At 34.8% G+C, this 11,502-nt stretch overlaps 1 protein-coding gene across 2 annotated transcripts; it reads right to left on the reverse strand.

Moving 5' to 3' along the window:
* Positions 1 to 6,954: 6,954 nt before the first annotated feature.
* LOC137394030 (large ribosomal subunit protein eL15-like) lies at positions 6,955 to 11,301 on the reverse strand. Of its 2 annotated transcripts, none has more exons than XM_068080747.1 (4): positions 11,217 to 11,301; positions 10,630 to 10,810; positions 10,373 to 10,509; positions 6,955 to 7,308 (listed from the first exon to the last, which is right to left on the reverse strand). In XM_068080747.1, exons 2-4 carry the CDS (start codon positions 10,799 to 10,801, stop codon positions 7,003 to 7,005), a joined length of 615 nt encoding a protein of 204 aa, XP_067936848.1. In that variant the 5' UTR covers positions 10,802 to 10,810; positions 11,217 to 11,301; the 3' UTR covers positions 6,955 to 7,002. The 2 variants fall into 2 exon arrangements, with proteins under 2 accessions (XP_067936848.1, XP_067936854.1); XM_068080753.1 differs by having other exon boundaries at positions 10,630 to 10,806; positions 11,217 to 11,296.
* Positions 11,302 to 11,502: the final 201 nt, after the last annotated feature.

Genomic DNA, 11,502 nt, shown 5'->3' on the forward strand with positions numbered 1-11,502 from the left:
GTATGTCCAGCTATAGCTATTAAAATCTTGGAATTAAAATTTCGCATTCTGATTGATTTGTACTCACAGGAATTGCAACCGCAAGTTTTAAGATAAACAAGGCGGATTGATCAAAGACGTTATCATATACTGTATAGCGTATGCGCACGCTAAATGACGTATTATTTGGAACTTTATGAATTCTATTAACTCTATGAAACGCAATACTTTTTCAGGTTTTCTTCAACTTCTACTTTCGGTTTTCTGTAAACTTTAATTGCTAAAAATCGCAGTCAAGACCAATTCTTTTTACGCGGACAATGTATTATCTCCGCAGGAAAAGCTTCAACATTCTCTCTCCGTTCAGTCAGACAAAGACAGTACGTTATCTCATTTTTGCATGATATCTCATGAAGAAGGTTGCAGTTCACTAGAAGCAGAGTGCTCAATATTAAAATACAGCAAAATATGTAGTAAATAGTTTTTAAAGTTTACAGTGCTTAATACATTATATATATATTTTTTTTTATATATATATATTGTATATATTATATGCATATATGTACATCTATATATATTTTATATATATTGTATATATTATATGTATATATGTACATGTATATATATATATAAATATATATATATATATATTTATATATATATAGAAGTCAACTCTCATTGGTAATGGGATTTGTGTCCCTTGCCTAAGCTCTGAGCTGCACTGATGAGGCTTCAATAGCCGAAACAGTACTGTCTGTAGCATGAGTATATGCTCCCGAACTTCGGTTTGGTTGAGCACTCTGTGAGAGGTGCGGCACTATTAGCCTTTGTGCAAAGCTCACCACTTTTGTGATTTGAGCACTCTGGTGCCAGCACATTGACTTTCTTAAAGTCTGTGAGACAACCTAGTTGTTTCATGGCAGGAAGTCAACTCTCATTGGTAATGGGATTTGTGTCCCTTGCCTAAGCTCTGAGCTGCACTGATGAGGCTTCAATAGCCGAAACAGTACTGTCTGTAGCATGAGTATATGCTCCCGAACTTCGGTTTGGTTGAGCACTCTGTGAGAGGTGCGGCACTATTAGCCTTTGTGCAAAGCTCACCACTTTTGTGATTTGAGCACTCTGGTGCCAGCACATTGACTTTCTTAAAGTCTGTGAGACAACCTAGTTGTTTCATGGAAGGAAGTCAACTCTCATTGGTAATGGGATTTGTGTCCCTTGCCTAAGCTCTGAGCTGCACTGATGAGGCTTCAATAGCCGAAACAGTACTGTCTGTAGCATGAGTATATATATATATATATATATATATATATATATATATATATATATATATATATATATATATATATATATATATATATATATATATATATATATACTACATATACTACATATACATACATGTATATATGTTTTATAAACATATATACATGTATGTACTACAGATGTACATACATGTATATAATTATATATATGTATCTTTAAATATTTTTTGAATTTATTGGAACATTTCCCCATTCGAATAATAAGATTTTGTTTTACTTATCAGAAACCTTATCGACTTATTGATCATGATGAGATCACATGTCTGTGTATACTTATACTAATAGTCAACCAAAAGCATCCAACAAAATTACAACTGAAAGCAAATCCGTCTGAAAGCAAAAGTGCTATCAGTATGAATACTTACTAATTTACAAGGACACTCAAAAACCTCCTTATTTACTCAGTTTATACGGCGCAAACAAAACCATGAAAAAAATAGCTACTCCTATTGTTACTATTCACAATTATTCGTACAATCAAAATGGCCTACCTTACTGAAACAAAGAGAGTATAAAAATTAATTACACTCAAAACAACAGTAGTCCTAACTCCTAAATGAATTGCTTTTTTTTCCGTAATATTCTGGTCTTGCTACCAAATTTAAATAAGTTCCAACAGCTTCCGACTGTCATATAATCAATAACAAGTCATATAATATAACAGCCGGCTGAGTATCGCAATGTCTGTGATTAAATATTTGTCACAGCGAGCTTTTGTATGTTAATACTGTACAGATTATCGAGTAGGTTTTAAGCTAAATAAATTGGATTGTTATAACAATCTGTTGTAAAGTAATATAGCGTATCGGGTAAATTAATATTGGCTGGTTTTTTCAATTGTACATGAAGTTCATGAAACAATGCCCCACTAAAAAATTTGAGAAACACAATTTTATACAAGCCTTAAAGTTTCAAAATCCGTCACTAGGGCGTACGCTTACGCAATAAAGCTGCCATTCAGCGGCATCAATCGCCTTGAATGCAATGACATTTGGGCCAGAAGATATAAGGATTTGAATTTCGAAGCCATGATATTTTGGCTAGAACAAGTTCCTTCTACACTCTGTTGGTTTCTGGTTGCTGACAAGAGGCGGTAACCATGGCTCACTAATGCCTAAATAAGCGGCTTGTACATCACAGTCTCTACCGAGGATGGTAGCCACTATCATATAGTATTTGGACTTATCATAAAATCCCTATTTGAATGCAATGGCACTCTACTTGTTAACCATTTTCTTATAGTGACAACCAAATAGAGGTAGCATTCAAATAGAGGCTGGCGTTGTACTTTTCAAATACAAGTAGCTCTTCAGAATTCTGGGACGATAAATTTAAGCCTTTTACAGGCGAAACGAATGTCGCCTATTTGTTTTGCACTCTCCTTCCAGAGAGAAGAATGGAGCGTAATTACCCTTTTATACGCAAGAAATCTGCTAACTTAGAAACTTACCATGGACTTGTTGTAGATCTCTAATTAAATATAGGTTGGGAAGAAAGAAATATCTCTACCAGTTGATATCTATTGTTTGCATTTAAATTGCGATTATATTATAACCTGTGCCCTGCAATTTCTTGCTTTCATTTTTTATTTAATTCTAAATTTGAAGGCATATTTTTACTTTATATCTATACTAGCTGCATGCTTGGTATTGTACGGGTAATAGAATGGTTACTTCATAAATTTGTGTAATGCACCTGGAAAGCTAGGTCTTCCTTAAAATCATTACTAAATCAATACCCAATAAACAATACAATCATTACCGTAACGGTCAGCAGCGCTAGTTATTAACCCCAAGCAAACTCTTTAAGCGAAGCATGAGTATCTTAACCAATGTAATGATTATTTGCCCAATTAGTAAATTGTATTCCAACTAGCTTACTGGTTAAGTGCGCCATCTCTAGATCTGGAACTCCAAAGATCAAATCCATTGCCATGCAGATTTTTTCATGGCATTTACATTGCATTGCCAAAATTTAACTGCTATAACTGGACCCATGGGTTAACAGAAAGACAAACACTGAGCTTTACATATAAATTAGCCAAATTTTCGGCGTTGCATGAGTATTAAAAACAGCTCATAAACAGTGACAGGTAATTTAGTTGCGATTGGCTATTTTGAGTAAGCTAGTATATGTCACATACACACATACTTTGAAAAAAAAGAAGATATAATTATGTATATATGCCGAATGAGGAAAAGTTTAAATAAATTAAAAAGCTGAGCTTACTGATAAAAGCTGTGAGAGCAAGCTTTTGTGACGTTGCGCACAAGGCAGAGTCGCTATGCGGATTTTAACCCAGATAATGACTATCTGGAAAACAAAAATTAACATTTTTAAAACAAAAATTAAAATTTTTAAAACGAAAAATAACATTTTTGAAACGAAAATTCACATTTTTGAAACAAAAATGAACATTTTTTAGAAATGAACATGTTTGAAACAATAAATTAACATTTTTGATATGAAAATTAACATTTCTGAAACAAAGATTAACATTTTTGAGACAAAAGTATGTGCATTATTTGCTCGGCCAGTTGCAATCTGATCGTTGATCTAGTCTGGAAGCTTTTCATCTTCTTCTGGCTGTTTAATATCTTCCACAATGTCATCTGACCTCAACTCTTCTTCTGCACTGCTGAACTAGTCAATATTAACGTCCAAACAATTGATTTATCACAGTAAAACTTTCCTACGCTGTATTTCGCAAAAATAATAAAAAACCTTTAGCCGCATGGGCTCTAAACACAACTTTTAGCCTAAAACTAGTCATTCATATACCATCATAAATGTAAACCGTTCTTCACATAATATTATGTCGAAGTATCAAAACCGCATCAAACAATGAGCTACTATAAAATTGACCTGATACAGTTATTAGTTATTTCAATGGTGTGGCTTGAAGTTTTCACAGAAAACTTGAAAAGCTTTGCCATTGGAAAACAGACTACAATAAAAACAAAAAGAAAAAATTGTTATTGATGTAGCCGAGCCATTATTAATACAATTTTGTGGACACTTTTCCACTGATCCCTTGCTAATATGGGCTCGTGAAGATCAAAGAATATCAAAGTGGGGGTCAAATAAAGGGTGACGCTCTATTTTTCAACCCGTCCCTAAAGTGATGGTCAAGTAGAGGCAGTGTTCAAATAAAGGTGGCGTTCAATTACAGGTTTTACGGTAATTGACACATCGCCAACCCGAGACATTGTGAGAGCATTGATATTGGCTCTTGAAATTACATTTGCTTTGTATATCTGGCACTGCTGCCATTAACGATTGTAATTTTTGCTCTAAGCTGTCATTGTGAGATATTATTATTGAAATACATCTCGCGAAATAATGGTATTTATTGAAATCATGAACTATCTTCTACACTACACTGCAGCCTACATATGAAAAGGACAAGAAACTATAACTGTTCTCTTTTGCCAATTGTCAAAAGCGTCTGGTAACACAAGTTCATTTGTCAAAAACATGACTTCATCAAGCAGCAATGTTATGAAATAAATTAAGGATTCAATATCAGTAAATTACCTGCTAAAGCTATCAACTTAATTACAATGTCGTGAAAGTCACTCGTAGTTATTATGGATTTTTTAAGGTAGTAAGTTTAATGTTTTCTTTCCATCCCCATTTGACAAAAGATTTTTAATCTTACATACATTTGAACATGTATAATAAAATAGTATAATAAAATAAAAGTTTAACAGTATGGAATTATTAATTTATTATTAGTTTTGTGTATATATGGCTCTATGTGTTTGTAGCTTCATAGGTGATGGTAGGTTATGGACCTCTATGTTGATATTTCCTGAAACAAAACCTGCCAAAGACTTAGTGACACACCTGACCAATTATGTTGCTGATTTAAAGATCATGGAATCAACCAACCAATAAATGTTGATAAAAGAAAAGATTAATACCATGCTAACGGAAATTTCCTTCTCCAAGCCAATACCAAGTGTGTATTTCAATCTTTATACAAAATATTCCTGCCATTGTCACAACAATAGTTTCCAGAAGGGTCCAATACTCAAAGCATTACATGTATGTTGATCTATAATACACTCATATTAAAGTGTTTTGTTATAGCTCTCTGAGGTGTCAAAGATATGAGTTTTCATATCACATTGCCTTATGGCACTCTGATGTGCCACATCCTGTTAGCCAATTGTAGTTACCCTCTCTCATAGGGTATTGCAATGTTGATTGGCTCCTACTGTTTGCCTCTCTTGCTGCCCTGCAGCTAATGAAGGAGACTTTGTTTTTTATTCTTTACCGCTTCTAAAGACATTTTGTCGCCTTCCCTCCAGTCAGAGTCCTTTGTCACATTTTCTACCCGCTTTTATTTTGGCCTTTGTTTTAAAATTTATCATTAGCAGAGCTATTATACAGTATCACTAGTTGCAAACATTTGCATGTAATGAAGTTTGTAATGTTGCTTAATTGTTTACATGTTTGTTTTTTATGCTCTGCGGGTTGAGCACTGCTGTGCTAAATGTTAGTATTCCTATAATATGTCAATGATTCCTATACCGATTTCATAATTTTAAAGCAATAAACGCCAAACATCTAGCTACAGCTGAAGAACTATGGTAATTGAAACTAAATTATCAATGTGTTAGAATTCTACAACGTATTACGCATTGATCTGCGTAATTTATAATACGAACTGACATACTTTGGCAGAATCAACATTGTTTAGCACTATGCGACTCCAGTTCATTATGCTAAAATATAAATTAATGGACTATGCAATGTGAGCCTGTTCATTAACATACGATTTTGCAACAAGCATGATACTGTAGAGTACTAAAATCTGTTTATTCATGAGTGAGCATTTAGGCATTTATCACCTCTTTTGTGTTTTCCAATCCTTTTAACACAAACACTTGTATCTCTATCCTTTCTGTGCAACCACGTTTGTGGAGTTCCCTATGCATTCCAGTGGTGGGTTTTTGCTTTAGGATTATAAAGCATGCACCACCTCAACTTCTATTTTGTTTCTTCGCTATATGCTTATGGCAATTTCTGGACAATGCGTTGTTTAGTAATCAAGACTTTGGTAATATTGAGCAGATTGATGGTAATATTGAGTAGATCACTCTATTGCCAATGTTTTGAATCCAGTCAAAAAAGGTCAGACAACTCTTTCCTTGATAAAAGCGCTTCGTACCGTATAGATACTATAGACAAGGGTATTCAACCGCGAGCTATAAGCGAGCAAGGTCAGTCTCAGCTCATTATGGATAAACACCGGAACCTTTTCATCTCATGAGCACACCGCCGCAACTTAAGATTTCTCGTGATACACTATATTTCTGCAGCACAAATTTTAATTTATTGCTTACAGTTCAAGCACAGGACAACTCACAGATGACTTCATAAACAACAGCTTCATCCTGAACATGTTTTTTTATGTTAGATTTGACCCAACTGCTGTGAACAATTGCAGCTATACTCATTCGTCATCAACTAGAAAACATGAGTTTACTTCATCAGTAGTCTAGAAATCGAGAAGCCAAAGATGCAGCTATTATGCTGAGACTACACGCTCAATGTTCATTTCATACTGAAGTTATCTCAATTAGGAACAAAAAATACTGCCTTATGTATTGCTAACTTTTAAAAATGAGTACAAAGCAAGTATGATCACATTTTTATTTCTAATAAACACAGAAAATACAGATAAAAACTATCTCTTTCTGTGGAACTTCTGCACATTGCGGCGATGCCAGCTTGCCCATCTTGATCCACCATTGGTTTTGCTGTATCGCCTTCCCTTGCCCAAGCCTCGTGACTTCTTATTGGCTGAAGTGAGACCACGCATTTCACGATGCTTCATGACAGGCTTAGTGATCCATTGGGTGTCAGGGTTTCTACGGATAACTGGGTGGAAAGGATCCATACAAATAACTTCATAAAATTTAAAAGTAGAATCTTGTGCCACCCAATAGGAGTTCAACACCCTAAGAGCTCCACATTTTCGGCCAACTCGTTCCTGGAAGAGATAACATGACAAATGATAGGACAGAATGTTTAACATTATTCCACGCCATTCAAACCGTTTCCATTGAACTTTTTTTGTGGACTGCACAGCAAATAATACCTATATTAAAATCATTTACTGTAAACTCTGGCCAATAAGTCTAAAATAAGGACACCAAATTTCAAGCTTTGAAATCCGTTATCGACGAAGGACACATTGTCATGATAAGAATTTTAGTACAGTAGACGCTCCTATAACGTAATTAATCCATTCTAGGAACGTTAACATTATAAGAACAGTAAAATACATGAATGCTGCCTAATCCGTTCCTAGATCTTTTCAACTCACTACTTTGGTCATGCAAAATGGAACAATTTTATTTAAACCATAACTGTCACGGACAACTTTTATCGTAGTACATAGGTAAATCAGACACATTGATTCCGATTTTGAACTCAAAATAAAGATTTGCCCACTAATTTTCAGAGTAGTAATGAAGGTTTTTTACAGCGTTTTAATGTTGGTCTCGAAAACAACACGATCGGCACAACGAGCTTCACCCATAATTACGTGACATAACTTAACTTTTTAGGAATGGAAGGTAGGAATGTTTAGACCCAATTTAGAATAATAGAGATTCGTGTTTTAAAATCCATTATTATCTACCGAAATTCAGCCTTACCAGCCTATTTAAACATCATGTAACAAGCTATGAGCAATTTTAAATAGTTTATATACCTTTCATAAAAGACAGAATATTTTACAGGCTGAATTTAGATAATAATGGGTTTTAAGACACCTATCTCTATTATTCTAAATCGGACTAAACATTCCTAATTTCCGTTCCTGAAAAAGCTAGGTTGTCACTTAATTATATGCGGAGCTTGTTATGCCGATTGTGTTGTTTTCGAGACGGATATTGACACGCTTTAAAAAAGCCTTACATGACTTCGAAGGTTAGTGGATCAATCTTTATTATGAGTACAAAATCGGAATCAGCGTGTCTGATTTACCAAGAAAATACGATAAAATTTGTACGTGACAGTTATGGTTTAACTCTTTTGATTTGTATGCTGTAGAGTAACTGCAGAATTATTCGTTTGCATCAACAAATTTTCTCCTTTTTATGATCAATCCCACTGGCTTTATAGACTATGATTGGGGTAAATTTACAATAAGTTGATAGGGACCGCACATTTTCGACATTCATTCTACCAATTCATCGTCTATCGTTATCTAGAGGTCCAGATAATTTTTGTCGATACTCCAAGCCGCAACATTCTAATCTAAAATTTTCCCACTACACCCTTCTAAAAAGAAGGAAAGGTGTGGGAACTCTTTTATTACAAAAATTCTTTACTAAAAACTTCTCATTTAAGATTAAACATGCCATAAATTGGAATCCCTTTCCAAAACAGCTCAAATGGGACGTAGTTGAACAAGTTGGAATGGGACGTAGTTGGCTTCTGTTCACACGCATTTAATTTTTTTAACCTTAGCTCAAAGGAGTGCATATCATCCTCTGATAAACATGAGGAGCCTGCTGGTCAGATGTGATAGTCAGAAGATGTTGCAGAAATTAATAGTGGTCTTTTGGCAGCAAGTAAGGGTCATATAATCAGATTACAACTAGATGATTAGACCAAGCTGAAACGAAAATGTAAAGTAGCGAGCATCTATATTTGATACAGGCTTTTTAGTAGAACCAGAAGTGTTTGTGCTACGAGTTGTTTTATATTGAGTCTTTTATTCCACGTGATAACATCACGTGTCAAAACAATAACCACCATGTTTGAGTACATAATCGGAATAAAGAGATGATGGACTACTGCGTTTTTGTGATGGCTGTGATTAACCGTTCGTTTTTTGAGCTTGTAAACACATTTCCACATTTTGCACCTACCGCACAACAGAGTAAGACGTTGTGAATCTTTTGACACCAAATAACTGTAATGTGAATTTTGTTGCAAGTCAACCTTTAAGACTGGTAGACCAATGCTGTTACACATGCACCAATCGACCGCTTCCGTATTTATAAACAATTCGCCATTTTGTTGACACATTTAACGATCTATTATGGCTAACTACAATGTCGCGAAAGTTATATATAAAATGCCAAACGTACGACGTCTTCTCTTCAGCTAGGGCGACAAAATAAACTAACATCCAAACCGATTTTGAAAACTCGACTCAATTGACAATATAAGGAATTTTTTACGTAGTAGGAAGCAAAAACTGCACATAAATTTAAATGTTGTAGGAGCGCCTACTGTAAAATCCAACTTCGTAAAACTATTGCAAATCAAAAATACATAATATGAAATATAGGGACTTATATTGATAATCCTACTTAACACCGGATGGCTTTAACCTTAAATCACATTCTTCACCAATCCATTTGTTACCACTAGGATTTTCTTTTGGAACAACATGGTTTTTGTTGAATGCCTTTTTTGTAATACTTCCACACACTTCGGTAATCCATTTGACAAATCCACTATGGCTGATCTACCCTTTTTCTTGTACACGAATCCTGACAGAAATCATTCTTACAACATGATTGTTAATAATTGACAAATTGTCAAAGGTGACAGTTTCGTTCTATTGGTGAGACAGGCCAATATGATGACCAAGCAATGCTTTTTGTGTCTTGTGGGCTTCACTAGCACTGAAGTCTCTCATTTTTCAATTGCAGTATGCATTGTCCAAGGAACAAATACCCATACTCGTTTCTGAGTGCCATTTCTTCAGCTACACACCTGATGCCGACTGAACTATTAGCGATCAAATAATTTGAGCCAGAGAAAGGGGTCAACTTATACGACAGGTACATATCAAAACTATGACTTTAGAATTAAACTGTAGACCTCAACGCCAAAATTTATGGCAACATTCAAACAGTTTGAAAATCTTACAGTGTAAGCGTTTCAACACTAAACATGATAACAAACCAAAGAATGAATTATGATAAATACCAAGTTTTCAGACTGGTGATATTGTGATACACTGAAAAAAAATTTGTGCATACTTGAAACTGTTATTAGTTACAGCTGATAACATTAAAAGTTTCACAAACCTCTGCAATTGCCTGATGAGTCCTCTGATTTTTCAACTGGTTCACACCCTGGTTTGTAGGCTTTCCCATAGTTTGACCTTTAGGCACAGGTCTTTTACGGCCTCCTCGTCGTACACGTATACGGAAGATGACATAACCTAGACATTAGAGCGCACCATAAAAATGTAAAAAGTTTGCCACTAACAAATATGTGTGATTATAAAAACTATCCCACTAAACCTGCTGTATACAATACAAAAAATTATCCTAACACATACCTTGTTTAGACTTGTATCCTAGACGCCTGGCACGATCTGGGCGAGTTGGTTTGGGGACTCTGTGCAGGACGTTTAATTGCCTATATTGCCATGAGCGAATCCTAAGCAAAAATCTCATAACATCGCTCTGTTTTTTGCGCCAAAGCTCCGAGACATACCTGTACGCACCCATGTTACCTACCTGCAACGAACACAACCTAACCTAAATCAAGAGTATAATTCAAAAACACAAAAAAATATTATTTAAGCCTTTACATTCAGAACAAATACGCGGCTAAAACAACCATCGTATAGCCTGCTGTTACGCCTAATGAAAACACAATTCAAACTACAAATGTGATGGATATTAACTAAATAACGTAATACTGACAGAGTAAGGCGAAAAGTATACATAACAGTTAACACAAAACATCAGTCAATAGAGCAAATTAGCCAGATTGAAATTCTTCTAAATCTGTTAAAATGCTGGTGGTCAGTGCAAAAATTATTTTAATATAAATACAGTCGGTAGTTAAATAGAAACATGGCCAACAAAAAGCTTTACATTTGTTATGACATATGGATTGAATAGGATTTATGCAACACACCTACTGATCTCGCTCCACGTACCAAACGCTGTAAAAGAAAGGTCGACTTCCGGCGTGAACAGTTGTCGCTATAATTATAAGAACGTACAATCGAAATGAGTAGTAGCGGAATCGCTCACATATTTTTTAGACTTCTAAGAATGAGTTACAGAATTTTAAGGTGGCTGATTTACAGGCATACCACAATAAAAACAAACGTCTTTTTGTTTTACTAAAGCTTATTTTTCAAACCAACCAAAATAAAAATTATCCTACAAAACGAAACTCTGTAGTAACGCATTGTTTC

This window comes from Watersipora subatra, chromosome 1 (assembly GCF_963576615.1).
Source record: "Watersipora subatra chromosome 1, tzWatSuba1.1, whole genome shotgun sequence".
Taxonomy (NCBI): domain Eukaryota; kingdom Metazoa; phylum Bryozoa; class Gymnolaemata; order Cheilostomatida; family Watersiporidae; genus Watersipora; species Watersipora subatra.